A 21,060-nucleotide genomic window follows, 5' to 3' on the forward strand; every position below is an offset into this window, starting at 1 on the left:
TAAATGTGGTGCATGCTGCTACGGACTGGTTATATAGGACTCTTTTTTTCCCGGACCTCCCCATTCGTTGCATCAAAGCTCTGTGTTCTCCATTGCCAAGCTCTTGAGCTCATCTCCGGTCCCTAATGAAAGCTTTGTTCTCTTCATTGCTCCCCGGCTCTGGGGGGAGGGGGAGAACATTGACAATGCAATATCATGCACCCCGGGAAGTGGGAGATGTGGGACGTCAGGGTCTGTCGAAAATTGTTTCAAAATCGTAAAACAGATGGAATGCTTGATGGTCATGCCCTTTGGGGGAAAGGGGACTGGTGATGATGCACTAACAGGAGCAGTTCATAGTTCTCTCGATTTGGATTATGAGTGACGGAAGTGTGGAAAACAAGGTCAGGTTTTGATGATGTAGATTATACTTTTATGTTGTATTAATGCCTGTCGAGAGCAGCAGTCGTAAGTAACGATTGAAGATTATAAATACTCTGTTATGACTTATCAAGGTCAAATAAATCTGATATACCGCTTTTAATACTATCGTAATCTCCAAACTAGTGTACATCTTTTAATAGTAGTATTCATAAAATTTTGTTATATTCATTAACTATAGCCAAGCTGGGTGCTGGGTCCCATTTGCAGCTTTCACTGCAATAAAATGTTGAGATTTAAAAACAATTGAATTAAGCTTACGTCTACTTGTGATTCGATTCCTTAATTATTCAAATAGGCAAACCTGATTTGGTAATGAAGCTGTCCACCTTGTTGGCAGGATTTGCGTTTTATCACCCCAAATTCTGCCAACATAGAACCCTGAATTTTCTTTGGAACAGCTTTTTCCAATGTTTTCCGCTGATGAAGAAAATTGTTTTTTTTTGGCTTACCTGCAAAGAAAACAGAGATGAAAAAACGAAATTAGAAAATAGAAAGGCAAACTCGGATAAACACATTACTAATGGGAATGATACTACGGAAGAACGAACCCAGACGGTCGGTCGGTGGTGGCCCATTCTCCCGGACCGGCAATAAACAACGATGGGAAAGATTATTTACGAGTGGTCGCGCGTAATTGAATAAAGTGTAATTTCGGCGAAGGCGAACTTTTCTCTTCGCGTGTTTCGTCCAGCACTCAGTGCGGACACTTTTCCGAGAGGCTAAACAGTTTTTTTTTCTGCTGAGTCAATTGAATGCACGCAGAGAAAAAAATGATAAACGGCTCGAATGCTTGCCTATTTTTTATTTTTCGTACATGTTCTTTTTTAAATATATTTTTATATTATTGAAGTCAATTTTGGCAGGAAGCCAATTCTTTATTCATCGAATGAATAACTCAGGAACCAGACGAAACTTCTATCTATAAACGGATCTCCTTCATGCGCTATTTTCCGGAATAATTTGGCTCACAAATTGCTTCCATATTTGCCTTATTTTTAACCATAAAAGACGAGTTTAGTACTTTCCATTTAATTCCACTTCGTTTTGTTATCTTTGCAGATACGTATGTAGGTTGACGTTGTTATCCATGTTATTGGAATCCATTTCGGATTTGGTTGTACAGTACCCTATCATACAGGAACCGGATGAGGGTTACAAGACTGGAAGAATCATCTCGTAGTGCATCCTTAATGAACAATAGATTTTGTAGCTTTCATGATGGACCTGATACTACGGGAACCTGACAAACAAAGTATTCGACATCACAAATTTTGCAAGTAATAAGAAAACTGATCCCTTCAAAGTTGTGGGAGGCTTGAGTGTGGCTGGTACGCAGTCGGGTGATAACTTACTGATATCTGCGACTGGCCAAGTCGCTCAAAGTGGTAGTAGTCCATTCAATTTTCCGCAGAGAAACAGTATTATTGGCCCTCCACAGACTTTCCCAATTCTGACTGACAACTTTACGAGTACCTGTACCGACGCCGGCCATCGTGCGCAATATGCGGTCCCCTTTACATAATGAGAAGAGGGATCCTCTGTTCGTCGGATGGGTTTACGGTCATGTGGCCGAATAACTTTTGCATTTAAAAAAATAACCTACAGCTCCGAAACCAGTGGACGCGACTTCCGTTTCTTGACATGCATGTTCATGTTTATCTGGTACTTTTTCACCGACCTTCCGGCCAAGCGCATAGCGTAGCCACTTCGTTCTTCCTCTTCAGCTTCCTTTGGAGCTTCTTGTCGCTCAAGGTCGCTTTTGATGCTTTGATTGTTGTCTCATAGTTTTAAGATATTGTAGATGCCGGAACGGGCGTATCCGGCGTCAACAAAGTGCCGCACGATGTCTGTTTTCAACGCGGCATGGTACCGTTCTTTGAACGCGTACACTTCTAAACGGAGTTGCTTCACTTTCCCTTTTTGTGGCACAGACCTGTTGGTCCATATATAAGTTGCTTCACTGTTTTTGCCATCAAAGTTAGAGTTAGAGACAAGCTGTCAAATTTTGTCAGTTGACTCATGGGTTACTGTTATTGACGCTGCATGGAAAGCTTCGTCAGTGCGGGTGAAAGTAAACCCATGGAAAATAAACAATTTTTGTCCATTTTTTTTAAATGCGAAATTAGTTGTTTGTGTGTTTGCTTTTCTCGTACACCAATGTTGTACCGAAAGGCTATTATTTCACTCCGAAAGCGAACTTTTTATAGAAGGCTCGTGTCATATACCAATCGACTCAGCTCGACGAACTGTGCAAATGTCTGTCCATCCATGCGTATGTGTGTATGTGTGAGCGTGTGTGCACAAAAAATAAAAACCAATTGTAACCAACTTTTCATATAACGTTACTGCTGCTGGACTTCATCTTATAGCTCCGATGTTCATCCCACGAAAAACAAAGCAATGAAAAGATATTTGATTTGTTTCTTATTTTCAGGATTTTTCCTGTAGTGAGCACCCATGTTAACAAAAAGAAGCGACGAAATTGGTGCCGTATTTCTTTGTTTTGCGATGAGCTGAATATATGTTCAGTGAGATGGAAAACGGAATAGTTTCCCTAGTAATCCTCAACCGATTTTCTCGCAACAAGTTGCATTCGGACGGTGGTTAAGTCACGTTGATCGCTATTGAATTTGATAACGATCGGACGGCGATCAAAAATTATAAAGAAAATTGTGAACCAAACAGAAAAGGTTGATGTCTGGCTAAGTGCGAGAAAGGCAGTACCACCACTAGGTGGATTAATTTTTTATGTTAGCACTTATATGGGGAGGGTGGTAAAACTTTGTCCAAAACTTGTAAATAATACGCATGGCGATCAATAAATCAAAGTCAATTGAATCCTGCCTTCATAACCAGCACAGTGTATGAAGGACTGCGGAACAAAAGATCCAAATGACAAAACGTCGGATCAACAAACTAAAAAAAAATTAGTGCTATTTACCTGATCGAAACTAAATGTTAAATAATAAGGATATGCTTCGGAACTAAAATCTTCATTCTAGAAAGGCATGGAAGCTTTTTTTTCGAATAGCTTGGTTGCCATATTGCAAGAGGATTGTAAACACCCTACGTTTCTCGGAAGCCTTCTTACAAGTAGCTCCGAAGCATTGACAGATAAAAATATGTTGAAGTTTAAAATGTATTTTAATGCACCTCCTTTTAAGAGGCCCGGAAGCCTCCTTTCAAGAGGCCTGGAAGCCTCCTTTCAAGAGGCCCGGAAGCCTCCTTTCAAGAGGCCCGGAAGCCTCCTTTCAAGAGGCCCGGAAGCCTCCTTTCAAGAGGCCTGGAAGCCTCCTTTCAAGAGGCCCGGAAGCCTCCTTTCAAGGGGCTCAGAAACGTCCTTTCAATATTCTAGGAATCCTGGCTCAAAAGCCGCCATTATAGAGGCTCGGTAGTCTTACTTCAAGAGGCTCAGAGGACTCTTATCATGAGGCGCGAAAGCTTTTGAAAGGAGGATCGGAAACCTCCCTTCAAAGGGCTCGGAATTATTCTTTCAAGAGGCTTAGAAGTTTTCAAGAGGCTTGGAAGCCTTGTTTCAAGAGGCCCGGAAGCCTCCTTTTAAGAGGCTCAGAAGCCTCCAATAGTCATAAAAGTCTTTATGTATAAGCTTAATTTGAACTGGAATGTTTCACGGAATAACGAAAGTTTCAGCCTACTTTATGGAGAGCCATACTGCCGTGAATCGCATATCTGTCCCATTTGTCCCATATGGGAAAAATATGCGATTCACGGCAGCATATATCCCCTTAGTCTTCAGATCCATTCTTCATAGATCTTATGAATTACGCTTATTTGCATTTACACCAAAAAATAAGGGGTACCTCAATTAATGCAAAAGTTCGAAGGGGTACCTCTCAAGAAAAAGGTTGAGAACCGCTGATATAAACAAAAATTTATTTGTATGGGAAAAATCTTACAAGGGAGCGGGGAGTGGGGTTCTAGAAACCCAGAAAAAATGCTTATGTAATTAGTGTACGACCCCTAAGTATGTAAAGTAATTAATGAGAAGTGAGAAGTGAATAGTAAGTAGTGAGATGTGAAATGTTCGAAGTAAGTAGTGAGTACTGAGAAGTAAGTAGTGTGTAGTGGAATGAAAAGCAATAAGTAACCAGTGAGAAATGAAAAATGTGTAGTGTGAAATCATTGGTGAGAAGTGAGATATGATAAGCGAGAAGTGAGAAGCGAGAAGTAAGAATTACTAAGCGAGAGGTGAGAATGGAGAATGAACAAGGAAGAAGGAACAAGGAAAAAGGGAAAAGGAACAAGGAAGGAGGAGGGTACATGAAGGAAGAAGTTATAACGAGAATTATGCAGGAATGAAGAAGAAAGCCCCACTTTTACTTCCCAGCTCTCGATTCTTACATCACAGTTCTCAATTCACTTTCATCAATTCTCGGTTCTCAGTTTCAGTTCTGGAGAACTGACCATTCGAGTTATCAGTTCTCAGTTCTTAATTCTCAGTTCTTATATCCAGTTCTCAGATTCAGTTCCAGTTATCAGTTCTCAGTCAGTTCTCAAATATCAGCGTTTAGCTCTCATTTCTTAATTATTAGTTTTTAAAACCTTAGTTCTCAATACTCAGTTCTTAGTTCTTAGTTTTCCGTTTTCAGTTCTCACTTCTCCTCTCACATTTCTTATTTCTCATTTCTAACTTTTCACATCTCACTTTTCACTTCTCATTTCTCATTTCTCATTTCTCACTTTCCACTTCTCATTTCTCACTTTTCACTTTTTCACTTTTTCACTTTTTCACTTTTTCACAGAAAAATATATTAAGCTCGTTTAGTGGAATGTATTAAACCGTCTAAGACGAATTAAGTACTGTCCATTTAATTTCACCAGTTAATTTTCGTTATCTTTGCAGATACGTATTTCGACCACAACTGTGTGGTCGTCTTCAGTGTCTTGTACTTGACTCGACTTGAGTCGAGTTAATTCGTCTTAGACGGTTCACTTTTTCACTTTTTCACCTTTTTACGCGATGGCGAAATTGCAAGATGCTTGCTTCTGCGCAAGTAGATTCAGATGGTGTAGTAGGGAGAAGACTAGAAGCAGATCGGACGCATTGATTAAATGTCGTAGCCTACTGAGCGTTCGAAGGGCCTTTCTCCTTGTTTTCACTACTGCTCGTAAGTCCTTCGACCACTATTGGAGCGTTTGTCGTCCGGGCGGCAACTGGCGGTAGCGGCTTCCACAACTGTTTGGTGAAGTCGGGTAAAGAGGCCACGGTGGAGGCTTCCCGCGAGTTTCTCACCAGCCGATCGTAGGCCTCCCAATTGGTGTCGTCACAACGTCAGCGAGCCTCTTGGGAGTAGCGGATTGGAAAATGATTGCTTCCGTAAAAATCAGAGCAGATTTTAACGCCGGAAGAAGCGAACAGCTGATTACGGCAACGTCTATTGTGGTGACGGAGAAGCCGTTAATGAAAGTCAGTGACCATGCCACCATGTCGGCAGCTTCGAAGACCTCTGAGAGATCAACGCCTCGGGGATCAGTTCTTGTGCCGCCCCAAAAGGGGTGGTGGACATTCATGTCCCCAGGAAGAGAAGGGTTGCCGGGGAGTTGCGGATAAATCCACTCACCTTGTGTTCGACTTATGGTATAGGTCCGCATGAGAGAAAGACGTTGACCACGAAGATTGTTAAACTACCGCGTCAGTTGTTACTGCTGAGGCATTCCACGGGGGCATGTCAGTCGATCCTGAGCGACCATTTCGAAAATATTTGAAACTCTGCACATTTTTTCAATTTCATCTAAATCGTCATTTTTCGATATCAAATCTTCATATTGAGTCACGACTAACTTGTCAAAAGTGTGTATTTGAAAATGGTTCAAAATATTTAAAAGCTGCACAGCAAAAACGGAATGTTCGATTGTTATGATTTTTTCAGCAAAATTAGACAACTAAATCAAATGGTGATTCTTAAAAAATGTGCACAGTAAAAAAAATTTTTTGCCTTTAAAAATATTATTTTTGTCACAAAAACTCAAATATCTCAAAACCCTATCTTTTTTCGAACGTAATTTTTTTAGGGAAAACGGTCCATTATATTAGGTATGACATTTCAAACATTTCACAATTTTCACATTTAGTAAAAAAAAATTTTTTTTCTGTGTAAGTTATTTCGAGAATTGCAGTTTGATGCAGATTTTATTGTTAAGGGACGTGATTTAAGCAAGTTGTTTTCATGATATTTTGATTTAATTATTCATAGCATCTATAAGAAACTTAGACACGATCCAGTGTTGTGATCAAAAGTATTGATAGTGTCATAATTTTCATTGCACGTGACTGGCGAAAAATTCTTTTAATAGTGTTGAAACCTGTTGATAATAACGTTGATAGAAACATATCAGAAATGTTATTTTTAAGACAAAAGTTGCAAAATCAAAGATTTATATACACTAGACTGGCCCAGATTACTATGGGGAGAAAAAATGTTGTCACTAATTGGCACCCCAGGTGTCTTCGGGTGAGAAAATCAATCTCTGAAATTTTCAGCTCAATCGCTTGTTGCATAAGCTGGCGCATTTAATTTGAAGTTTGTATGGGGATTTCAGCCAAAATGTATTGGAAAATACACCTCCGTCACTCATTCGATCCGGAAATTGGTTCTGATTGCTCGATTGACCCCAGAATTGCAAAAACGGCAGTTGGTATGCTACAGAACAATTTCACAGAACAGTGCATGATGATTAAATAAACTTTTATATAATTTTCGGCTGATTTATTAGGAGCTGATTTGTGTATTTTTGGGTTTTTTGATCGAATCGCATCAGCCGAAACCCGTATAAAAGTTCATTTAATCATCATACAATGTTCTGTGAAATTGTTCTGTAGCATACCAACTGCCGTTTTTGCAATTCTGAGGTCAATCGAGCAATCAGAACCGATTTCCAGATCGAATGAGTGACGGAGGTGTATTTTCCAATACATTTTGGCTGAAATCCCCATACAAACTTCAAATTAAATGCGCCAGCTTATGCAACAAGCGATTGAGCTGAAAATTTCAGAGATTGATTTTCTCACCCAAAGACACAATCCTGGGGGGTGCCCCGTGGAATTAGACAACTTTTTGTTTCCTGGGCCAGTCTAATATACACGTGTACGTCTATAGTTTACCTGCAAAAAATATACCTCTTAGAGAATAGACTTTATGATCGGGAGGAAACGGGTATCTTCAACAACAACAAATACATGATAGGTACATACCATGACAATGTTTCACGAAAAGCAAAAAATTACTACTACTAAGGTTGTTAAAGATCTTATAGTAATTTTTCTTCAGTCAAGCAAATGACACCAAACTAGTCAGTAAAAACTTAAAAGTGATTTTGTTTATTGAAATATTACGAACAACATGAGTAGCCGCTTTCTCAACTGTTGTAGGCCGTTTGATGGAAAAAGTGTTCAAAAGAGTTACGAAATCTCACCGAAAGCACCATAGATAAACTGAAAGCGACTGGTTATGCTCCAATGTCCACATTGAATACAAATTTACGCATTTGCATGTCCTGCCGTCTAAACGTTGACAAAAGAGCAATCTGTATATCATCGGTTGAGCAGAGCGCAGGAAGTTCGAAACGACAGCAACTGAGGAATTGCCAGATGTATCGACAACAACTGAGGAATTACCAGAAGTATTAAGTGCTGAGAGCCTTGCCACCGTACCATCAGCGAAATCTGTTTCAACAAATCAATCGGAAGATGAGTGTATCCAAAAGGTCAACATCGAACGCTTTAACGAGGGCATAGCTGGGATAAAAGTGACCTGATTAAATGGAGTAAGATGGACTACGTTTATTACCCGGAGAAAAAATACCGTGAAATAAACGAAGCTGTACGAAGAAACCTCTTCAAATTAGGACCTGATGATGTGGAAAATACAGACTACGATGAGGTAATTATAAATATGAAGGAAAGGTTCTCGAATGCAGCCACGACAAGGAAAGAAAAATTATTGATTTTGTCGATGCTGCCAAGTTCGTGGTCTATTCAGGATGCCATTGATGAGTTCAAAACCAATAGAAATACAGTAAAAGAGGCAAAACAATTGAAGAATAACTGTCTTTCAACCAAAAATACTAGGTCTAGTACTGCATTAACAGATGAGACAAAAGAAATAGTAGTTCAATATTTTATCAATAGATGATGAAGTAAGTCGAGCTATGCCTGGTCAAAAAGATTATGTATCAGTAAAAAAAGATGGAAAGCGTCAAGCAATCCAAAAACGATTAATGATGACGACTTTGAAAGAAGCGTACACACGCTTCAAGGAAATTCACGATAATATTAAAATAGGTTTTTCCTCATTTGCAAGCCTTCGGCCAAGGCAATGTAAGCTTCTTTCCAATTCAGGAACACATAATGTGTGTGTGTGCACAACCCATGAGAATATTAATCTTATTTTACATAGTTTGAAAAGAATCAATTTAACAAAGGATATTAAAATGTTAACTGGTAGTCTTTTGTGTGAAAATACAACATCAAATTGCTATCTACGATCTTGTTCGGATTGTCCAGATTCTTCATCATTGTAAAATACTTTATTCGCTGAGTTTGAAGAAAATATATTGATCAGTTATCATTTGAGCAATGGGTGACCACGGATAGGTGTGACATAGAAACTATTGTAAAACCTGTAGATGAGTTTGTGTCATTAGAAAGTTTAATCCCTCACGATTTCATTAAAACAGAACAATCCAGCTTTTTAAAAAATACGAAAATACATTACAAAATGGTGAATTTTTAGTCATTTGTGATTTTTCTGAAAATTACAGCTTTGTATTGGTAAGATGAAGTGCAGTCCCATCACTGGAACGTACAACAAGCTACAATTCATCCATTCGTTATTTATTTTAATGGAAGTACGCAAATTGAACACTTAAGTTTTATTATAATTTCCGAAGATTTAAGACACGATTCAGTATCCGTAAACTTGTTCATTGAAAAAATGATTAACTTTTTACGCGTTGATAAGCATAAAGAAGTCAAAAAGATATATTTCATGTCTGCAGCGTCGCAGTACAAAAATCGTAAGAATTTTTCGAGCCTATGTCAATTTAAATCAATGTACGGAATTGATGCAGAATGGCATTTTTTTGCTACATCACATGGCAAAGGTCCCTGTGATGCTATTGGAGGAACAATAAAGCGCATGGCCACAAGAGCAAGTTTAGCCAAAGAACGTGAGCATCCAATTAAAACTGCGAAAGAACTTTTTGATTGGGCAAATCGTAGAAAAGAAAAAGATTTAACCAAATTAACATTTTGTTTTACTACTACTGAAGGGTACGAAATAAAATCTTCAGAGCTCAGCGAGCAACTTAATAACACGAATACGATCCGATGAACACAAAAATTTCACTGTTTCATTCCATTGTCGGAAAATAAAATTAAAGCAAAACTATACTCAAACTGTGCTGATAATAATTCAAAAGTGTTCGATATTTTAAAAATTTGAATAAAATAAATAAAAAATAAGTATTACTAACCTGTTTTCATGATATCATAACCCCTACCAAAATTCAAACCCAAAACTCTTAGAGTTTCTATAACAACATTGTGTAACTGCCACATTTAATTTATTACTTAGTTTAATATTAATTCATTTTTATTTATTTATACTTCTGATTATTATATGTGAAAATTGTGAAATGTTTGAAATGTCCTAACGTTTTTGTTTATTAGCGTACCAGCACCAAATTTTTATGGTAGATATAGCTGAGATAATGGACCGTTTTCCATAAAAAAATTACGTTCGAAACAAGATAGGGTTTTGGGATATTTGAGTTTTTGTGACAAAATGATATTTTTGAAGGCAAAAAAATTTTTTTTTACTGTGCACATTTTCTTAAGAATCACCATTTAGTTGTCTAACTTTGCTGAAAAAATCATAACAATCGAAAATTCCGTTTTGCTGTGCAGCTTTTTAAATATTTTTGAACCATTTTCACATACACCCTTTTGAAAAGTTAGTCGTGACTCAAAATGAAGATTTGATATCGAAAATGACGATTTAGATGAAATTGAAAAACTGTGCAAAGTTTCAACTCAATAGAAAATCATGAATTAAAATTTTCTTAAATTTTGATGCTGTTGCTTGGAATCGCTCTGCTTGCTTCTGTATATTCTGCATAATCTTTGAAATACTACAAAGTACAGACTGTCTAACGATTGTTGACTTTCTATCACATATGGGTCGAATACAACAAAAAAGACTGAAAATTCGGAATGCTCAAACGAAGCGCGAATCAGATCTTCTTCGGCGGTATACAACATCCCACCACTTAGTATCTAAGATATTGAAAGCTGAAATGGATGCTCGGGAATGGCAATTAACCTTTCCTGTTATTTTTTTACTATCTTAGTTGATTCTTTATATTATTGGAGGCTCAAAGGTCTCTAACTCTAACCTCTAAATAAAAACATTTTATATTTTCGGTTCTATGAGAAGGTTGATTATAAATAACATTTCCAAATTTAAGCGCAAGCATAAGAGAAAGTGGTTGCCTTTTGATCGTGCATGAATTCCTCAATTATAATCGAAACTAATTATCACTTAACAAATAATTTAAAAGAGTTTGTAGTCATGTTTGTGTGATTTGATGGACGCAGTTCATCCGCACAAAAAAAACGCAAAACCTTATTCTCAAAGATTATTTCCCGGATTTCAATCGCGGAACTTTTCTCCGTGCCGCCACAACACTGTCGTTTTGCCATAGTCATCGCCTAGCAGAAATGAATGAATTCATGAATAAGAATGGCGAGAGGATGTGGCATTTTGTGCTTGCCTCGTTTCTTGTGGTGGAAGAAGTTGTTGCTGTCCCACGCTGGTGCTGCTGCTTTAATGTTTATTTGCCATTCTTCCGGCGGGTGGAGATTTATGAGTCAAAGGAATCATTTTTATTGGTTGCCTCGGTGTGAAGTGGAAATGTCTGGGTTGAATGGAATCCATTTCGTATGTTTTGGGATGACGAAATGTGATGATTTTAGATGATTTAGTGTGATTTTGTAGAATTTCTATTAATAATGCGTCTTTTTCCTTTGGGAATCTCAAAAATCTTTTTAATTTATTTTTTTCATTTTTTTCAGTTGTGTAACTTTTTTGAATATAACAACAACAAAAATTTTGTAAGTAAAAGCATAAAAAAGTTTGTGCCGCCTGATCCTATCAAATAAGCGCATTCCAAAACCAAATATAGCAAACCAAATAAGCAAATTTCCATGATTCAATATCATCCTTGACAATGCTAATGAATTATTAAATTTTCCATTAATAAACGAACACGAACCGCGTACCGCGGCAAACGATGCCGGCTGGAGGGGTGATTGTGCAGAAACCATGTGGATGTGGGTGCCAAAAAATGGTGTTTGCCTGATAAGAGGACGTCGACACCCTAAGCCGATACTGAACCGAACCCGAATGAGCCTCATTTCAAACAAACGCCACGAAGAGGGGTGCGAATAAGCACATTAACCGTTATTTCATTTTTATGCCATGCATAATTCATCTCCATCCCGCTTTCGGATCTGGCGAATAAAGATTGCGGCGACCAATCTGCGCGAGAGACTGTGAAAGAAGGGTGCGGCGGGGGAGGGACGCACGCAACATCCGCGAGGAAACGGATGGACCACGCTGACGACGGTGGGTGGGTGGAAAACAACGAACTTCAACCTTGAGACGGATCGAATGGGCGAAGCGTGCCTGACTGCTGGAAGATGAAGAGATGAAGAAAGGATATATTAATTTACCTCCCACCCCCGCCGACACGAGAAGTCGATCTCCGGATTTCGGCAACCAGTTCGATACGGTCGGGTACGGCAGGATGATTTTAATTTGAAATGAGTCTGAGTGTTGCGAATGAAAAATAAAACACAATGAACGAACAATATGAAGGGAGGGCGCCCAAATTGGAGTGGGATGGTCGGTCTAAGGAAAAGCAAATAATTGCCGAACTGATTATTATTTTTTTGTCTGTGAGGGCCCAATTGAGAAAGGCAAGTCGTAATCGGGGAGAAAACATGTTTATTAATTCACGTGGCGTTTAATTTTCCGAGCTGGGTAGAGAAGAGGGATGGCTACTTTTGTTGAAACAGCTTCTTTTATTGTGCAGTCAATCGTAACACTTGTCGATGCTGCAAAATTGACCTTTATCAGTTCCATGGTGGCAGCGTCGACGAAGGGCACTAGGGGCCATCCACAAAGTACGTCACGCCTCTATACATACATACGATCCATACAAATTTTTTAGAATTTTGTTACAAAAAGCGTGACGTTGGGGAGAAAGGGGGTTGAAAATCGCCAATTTTTGCGTGACGTACTTTATGGATCCTCCCTCGCACTTTACTCAACTTGTTGACTTTGGTTGCTATCTTGTGGACTTTGTATTCTATCGATTCGTTTATTTTCATTTCGTTCCGTATTTAATTACAATCTGAAATAAGATCTGCACAATGATAATTATGAACTGTCGGGTTTCGGGGTAACAAACTGCCACGTGAGTGATCCAATCACGTTAAACTGTTTTCATTATCAGAGCGAAAGACTTGATTGGATTTGGATTGGATTTGGATTGGATTTGGATTGGATTTGGATTGGATTTGGATTGGATTTGGACTGATTGGATTGATCTGACTGGATCTGACTCTGATTGACTGGATCTGACTGACCTGGACTGATCTGACTGGATCTGACTGGATCTGGACTGGATCTGACTGGACTGATCTTGGACTGACCTGGACTGGACTGACTGGACTGGATCGACTGATCGACTGACTGACTGACCTGGACTGACTGATCTGGACCGATCGACCTGGACCTGACTGGATCTGGACTGATCTGACCGACTGGACTGGATCTGGACCGATCTGACCTGACTGGATCGACTTGGACTGACCTGGATCGACCTGGACTGACCTGGACTGGACCTGACCGACCTGACCGACCTGACTGGACTTGACCGACCTGGATCTGGATCTGGACTGACTGACCGACCTGACTGGATCTGGATCTGGATCTGGACCTGACTCTGGACCGATCTGACTGGATCTGGACCGATCTGGACTGACCTGGACTGATCTGACTGATCTGGACTGATCTTGACTGACCTGACTGGACCTGGATCTGACTCGACCTGACTGGACTCGACCTGGACTGATCTGGACTGGATCTGACTGGATCTGGACTGGATCTGACCTGACTGACCTGGACCTGACCTGGACTGGACCTGATCTTGACTGACCTGGACTGACCTGACTGGATCTGGACCGATCTGGACTGGATCTGGACTGACCTGACTGGATCTGGACTGGATCTGGACTGATCTGGACTGACCTGGACTGGATCTGGACTGGATCTGGACTGGATCTGACTGGATCTGGACTGATCTGACTGACTTGACCGATCGGACTGACTGGACTCTGGACCGGATCTTGACTGATCTGGACCGATCTGACTGGACCTGACTGACCTGGACTGGATCTGGACTGACTCTGACTGGACTGGATCTGACTGACCTGGATCTGACCTGGACCTGATCTGGACTTCTTGACTGGACCTGGACTGATCTGACTGGATCTGACTGGATCTTGGACCGACCTGGACCGATCTGACCGATCTGGACTGGATCTGGACTGGATCTGGACTGATCTGGACTGGATCTGACTGACCTGGACTGACCTGGACTGGATCTGGACTGGATCTGGACTGATCTTGACTTGGACTGATCTGACCGATCTGGACTGGATCTGACTGACTCTGGACTGATCTGGACTGGATCTGGACTGACCTGGACCGATCTGGACTGACCTGACTGGATCTGACTGATCTGGACTGGATCTGGACTGGATCGACTGACCTGGACTGGATCTGGACTGATCTGACTGATCTGACCTGACTGACCTGGACTGGATCTGACTGGATCGATCTGACTGACTGACCTGATTTGACTGATTTGGACTGGATCTGGACTGACTTGATTGATCTGGACTGGATCTGACTGGATCTTGACTGGATCTTGGACTGGACTGGACTGGACTGACCTGGACTGGATCTGACTGACCTTGGACTGGATCTGGACTGGACCTTGACTGGATCTGGATCGACTGACTGGACTGACTGATTTGACTGGATCTGACTGACCTGGACCGATCTGACTGACTGACTGACCTGGATCTGACTGACTGATCTGGACTGGATTTGACTTCGATCTGACTGACCTGACTGACTTGGACTGACTGGACCTGGACTGGATCTGGATCTGGACTCGACTGGATCTGGACTGGACTGACCTGGACTGGATCTGACTGACTTGGATCGACCTGGACTGGATCTTGACTGATCTTGACTGGATCTGATCTGGATCTGACTGGATCTGGATCGACTTGACTGATCTGACTGGATCTGGACTGATCTGGACTGGATCTGGACTGGATCTGGACTGATCTGGACTGACCTGACTGGATCTGGACTGGATCTGACTGATCTTGGACTGGATCTGACTGACCTGGACTGATCTGGACTGGATCTGACTGGACCTGGACTGGATCTTGACTGGATCTGGACTGGATCTGGACTGGATCTGGACTGACCTGGACTGGATCTGACTGGACCTGGACTGATCTGGACTGGATCTGACTGATTTGACTGGACTTGATCTGACTGACCTGACTGGATCTGGACTGGATCTGGACTGACCTGGACTGGACCTGGACTGATCTGGACTGATCTGGACTGGATCTGGACTGGATCTGACTGATCTGGACTGGATCTGGACTGGACCTGACCTGATCTGGACTGGACCTGACCGATCTGGACTGGATCTGGACTGATCGACCGACTGGACTGACCTGGACTGGATCTGACTGGACCTGACCGATCTGACTGGATCTGGACTGACTGACTGGACTTGACCGATCTGGACTGGACTGGATCGACTGGATCTTGACTGGATCTGGACTGACTCTGACCGATCTGACTGACCTGACTGACCGACCTGGACTGGATCTGGACTGACCTGACTGGATCTGGACTGGACCTGACTGATCTGACTGACCTGGACTGATCTGACTGGATCTGGACTGATCTGGACTGACCTGACTGACCTGACCTGACTGGACTGGACTGGACCTGGACTGGACCTGACTGATCTGGACTGGATCTGGATCGATCTGACCTGACCTGGACTGGATCTGGACTGATCTGGACTGACCTGGACTGACCTGGACTGGATCTGGACTGACCTGACTGGATCTGGACTGACCGATCTGGACTGGACTTGACTGATCTGATCTGGACTGGATCTGGACTGACCTGGACTGGATCTGGACTGATCTGGACTGACCTGGACTGGACTGACCTGACTGGACCTGGACTGACTGACTGACCTGGACTGGATCTGGACTGACCTGACTGGATCTGGACTGGATCTGACTGACTTGGACTGACCTGACTGGATCTGGACTGGATCTGGACTGGATCTGACTGGATCTGACTGGATCTGACTGACCTGACTGGACTTGACTGATCTGGACTGATCCGACTGGATCTGGACTGACCTGGACTGATCTGGACTGGATCTGGACTGATCTGACTGGATCTGGACTGATCTGGACTGACCTGGACTGGATCTGACTGGATCTGACCGACTCTGACTGGATCTGGACTGGATCTGGACTGGATCTGACTGGATCTGGACTGACCTGACTGGATCTGGACTGGATCTGACTGACCTGGACTGACCTTGACTGGATCTGACCTGATCTGGACTGACTGACTGACCTGACTGGATCTGGACTGGACCTGGACTGATCTGGACTGGACCTGGACTGGATCTGGACTGACCTGACTGATCGGATTGACTTGGACTGACTGACCGATCTGGACTGGATCTGGACTGACCTGGACTGACCTGACTGGATCTGGACTGATCTGGACTGGATCTGACTGACTTGGACTGACTCGACTGGATCTGGACTGACCTTGACTGACCTGACTGGATCTGACCTGGATCTGGACTGGACTTGGACTGACCTGGACTGATCTGGACTGACCTGGACTGGATCTGGACTGGATCTGGACTGGATCTGGACTGGATCTGGACTGACCTGGACTGGACCTGGACTGACCGGATCTGACTGGATCTGGACTGACTTGACTGACCTGACTGACCTGGACTGGATCTGGACTGATCTGACCGACCTGACTGATCTGGACTGGATCTGGACCGATCTGACTGACTTGGATCTGGACTGGATCTGACCTGACTCGACTGGATCTGACCTGATCTGGGATCGATCTGGACTGGATCTGGATCTGGATCTGATCGATCGACTGACCTGGACTGGATCTGACCTGATCTGACCGATCTGACTGACCTGACTGGATCTGGACTGGACCGACTGGATCTGACTGACCTGACTGGACTTCCACTGGATCTGACCGACCTGGACTGGATCTGGATCTGACTGACCTGGACTGACCTGGATCTGATCTGACTGATCTGGACTGTTCTGATCTGACTCTGGACTGGATCTGGACTGGATCTGACCGACCTGACGACCTGACTTGGGACCTGACCTGGACCGACCTGGACCGACTGACCTGGATCTGACTGGATCTGACTGGACCTGGACTGATCTGGACCGATCTTGACCTGGATCTGGACTGACTGGATCTGATCTGGACTGACCTGACTGGATCTGACTGGATCTGGACTGGATCTGACTGGATCTGGACTGATCTGACTGGATCTGGACTGACCTGACTGACCTGACTGGATCTGACCGATCTGGACTGACCTGACTGACCTGGACTGACTGACTGGATCTGGACTGATCTGGACTGGATCTGACTGATCTGGACTGGATCTGGACTGATCTGACTGACCTGGACCGACTCTGGACTGACCTGACTGACCTGACTGGACTTGACTGATCTGGACCGACCTGGACTGGATCTGACTGGATCTGACTGGACTGACTGACCTGGACTGGATCTGGACTGGACTTGACTGACCTGGACTGATCTTGACCGATGACTGGATCTTGACCTGGATCTGGACCGATCTGGACCTGACTGGATCGATCTTGGATCTGGATCTGGATCGATCTGGACCTGATCTGGACTGGACCTGGACTGATCTGACGATCTGACTGACCTGACTGGACTCTGGACTGGATCTGACCGATCTGGACTGACCTGGACTGATCTGGACTGACCTGACTGGACCTGGACTGGATCGACTGGATCTGGACTGACCTGACTGATCTGGACTGGATCTGGACTGACCTTGACTGACCTGGACTGGATCTGACTGGATCTGACTGGACCGACCTGACCGACTGACTGGATCTGACCGATCTGGACTGGATCTTGGACTGGATCTGGACTGATCTGGACTGACCTGACTGATCTGGACTGGATCTGGACTGGATCTGGACCGATCGGACTGACCTTGACTGGACCTGGACTGGACTGGATCTGATCTGGACTGACTGGATCGATCTGACTGATCTGGATCTGACTGGACTGACCGACTGGATCTGGACTGGATCGACTGACCTGGACTGGATCTGGACTGGATCTGACTGACCTGACTGGATCTGGACTGATCTGGACTGGATCTGGACTGGATCTGGACTGACTTGATCTGACCTGGACTGGATCTGACCTGACTGGATCTGACTGGATCTGACTGACTTGGACTGGATCTGGACTGGACCTGGACTGGATCTGGACTGGACTGACCTGACTGACCTGGACTGATCTGACCGACCTGACTGATCTGACTGGATCTGACCGACTGACCGATCTGGACTGACCTGACTGGACTGACCTGGACTGGACCTGATCTGGACCTGGACTGACCTGACTGGATCTGGACTGATCTGACTGGATCGATCTGACCGATCTGGACTGACCTGGACTGGACCTGGACTGGATCTGGACTGGATCTGGACCGATCTGGACTGATCTGGACTGACCTGGACTGGATCTGGACTGGATCGACTGGACTGGACTGACCTGACTGATCTGGACTGGATCTGACCTGATCTGGACTGGATCTGGACTGGATCTGGACTGATCTGGACTGGATCTGGACTCGATCTGGACTGACCTGACTGGATCTGACTGGACTTGACTGGACTGGATCTGGACTGATCTGACTGGATCTTGACTGGATCTGACTGACCTGGACTGGATCTGGACTGACCTGGACTGGACCTGGACTGGATCTGACTGGACTGGACTGACCTGGACTGATCTGGACTGGATCTGGACTGGATCTGGACTGATCTGGACTGACCTGGATCTGACTCCTGACTGGATCTGGACTGGATCTGGACTGACTTGACTGGATCTGGACTGATCTGACCTGATCTGGACTGACCTGGACTGATCTGACTGGATCTGGACTGACCTGGACTGATCTGGACTGGACCTGGACTGACCTGACTGACTGACTGACCTGACCGACTGATCTGACTGGATCTGACCGATCTGGACTGGATCTGACTGGACTCTGGACTGGACCTGACTGACTCTGGACTGGATCTGGGACTGATCTTGACTGGATCTGGACTGATCTGACCGATCTGGACTGACCTGACTGATCTGGACTGGATCTGGATCGACCTGACCGATCTGGACTGACCTGACTGGATCTTGACCGATCTGGACTGGATCTGACCGATCTGGACTGACCTGGACTGACCTGACCGATCTGGACTGACCTGGATCTGGACTGACCTGGACTGACTGACTGATCTGGACTGATCTGGACTGGATCTGGACTGACCTGACTGGATCTGGACTGGACCTGACTGACTGGACCGACCTGGATCTGACTGGACTGACCGGATCTGACTGGATCTGACTGGATCTGACTGGATCTGACCGATCTGACTGGATCGACCTGATCTGATCGACTGGATCTGACTGGATCTGACCGATCGGACTGGATCTTGACTGACCTGACTGGATCTGGACTGGATCTGGACTGACCTGGACTGATCTGATCGACTGACTGGATCTGGATCTGGACTGGATCTGGACTGACCTGACTGGATCTGGACTGGACCTGGACTGGACTTGACCTGACTGACCTGGACTGGATCTGACTGGATCTGACCGATCTGGACTGATCTGACTGGATCTGGACTGGATCTGGACTGACTTGACTGGATCTGGACTGGATCTGGACTGGATCTGACTGATCTGGACTGGATCGGACTGACCTGGACTGGATCTTGGACTGATCTGACTGACCTGACTGGATCTGACCGACTCTGACCGATCTGGACTGACCTGACCGACTTGGACTGACTGGACCGACCTGGACTGACCTGATCGACCTTGGATCTGGATCTGGACTGATCTGACTGACCTGACCGATCTGGACTGGATCTGGACTGGATCTGGACTGGATCTGACTGACCTGGACTGGATCTGGACTGGATCTGACTGGATCTGGACTGGATCTTGGACTGACCTGGACCGATCTGGACTCGATCTGACTGATCTGGACTGGATCTGACCTGGACTGACCTGACTGATCTGGACTCGACTGGACTGACCTGACTGACTGACTGACCTGGACTGGATCTGACTGATCTGGACTGACTGGACTGACTGGACTGACTTGACCTGACCTGGACTGGATCTGGACTGACCTGACTGGATCTGGACTGGATCTGACTGATCTGACTGACTGGACTGGATCGACTTGGACTGATCTGACTGGATCTGGACTGACTCTGACTGGATCTTGACCGACCTGGACTGACTGGACTTGACTGGATCTGACTGGACTGACCTGACTGGATCTGGACTGGATCTGACTGACCTGGATCGACCTGGACTGACCTGGACTGGATCTGGACTGGACTGATCTGACTGGATCTGGACTGACTTGACTGGATCTGGACTGGACCTGACTGGATCTGACCTGACCGGATCTGACTGACCTGACTGGATCTGGACTGGACCTGGACTGATCTTGGACTGACCTGGACTGACCTGGACTGGACCTGGACTGACTCTGGACCGACCTGGACTGATCTGACCGATCTGACCGACCTGGATCTGGACTCTGGACCATGACCTGGACTGGATCTGGACCGATCTGACTGATCTGGACTGATCTGGACCGATCTGGACTGGATCTGGACTGACTTGACTGACCTGACTGGATCTGGACTGACCTGACTGATCTGGACTGACTCGACTGGATCTGACTGGATCTGACCTGGACTGACCTGACCTGGACTGGATCTGGACCGACTGACTGACTGACCTGGACTGGATCTGGACTGGATCTGGATCGATCTGACTGACCGACCTGACTGATCTGGACTGACCTGGACTGGATCTGGACTGGATCTGACTGATCTGGACTGGATCTGGACTGGATCTGGACTGGATCTGGACTGATCTGGACTGATCTGGACTGGATCTGGACTGGATCTGGACTGACCTGACTGATCTGGACTGGATCTTGACCGATCTGGACTGGATCTGGACTGGATCTGGACTGATCTGACTGGATCTGGACTGATTGACTGACTGGATCTGGACTGACCTGACTGATTTGGATTGGATTTGACCTGATTGATTGATTTGGATTGATTTGGAT

At 44.4% G+C, this 21,060-nt stretch overlaps 1 protein-coding gene across 2 annotated transcripts in view; it reads right to left on the reverse strand.

Annotated features, from left to right (window-relative positions):
- Nucleotides 1-854: 854 nt before the first annotated feature.
- The window catches only part of LOC134218123 (uncharacterized), a 380,421-nt gene continuing 360,215 nt past the window's right edge, over nt 855-21,060 (reverse strand). For both annotated transcript variants that reach the window (XM_062696991.1, XM_062696990.1), the window contains one exon: nt 855-872. In XM_062696991.1, the coding sequence (XP_062552975.1) occupies nt 869-872 (4 nt within the window). In that variant the 3' untranslated portion in view covers nt 855-868. The remainder of the gene's footprint in view (nt 873-21,060) is intronic.

The sequence above is a fragment of the Armigeres subalbatus genome, chromosome 2, assembly GCF_024139115.2.
Source record: "Armigeres subalbatus isolate Guangzhou_Male chromosome 2, GZ_Asu_2, whole genome shotgun sequence".
Taxonomy (NCBI): domain Eukaryota; kingdom Metazoa; phylum Arthropoda; class Insecta; order Diptera; family Culicidae; genus Armigeres; species Armigeres subalbatus.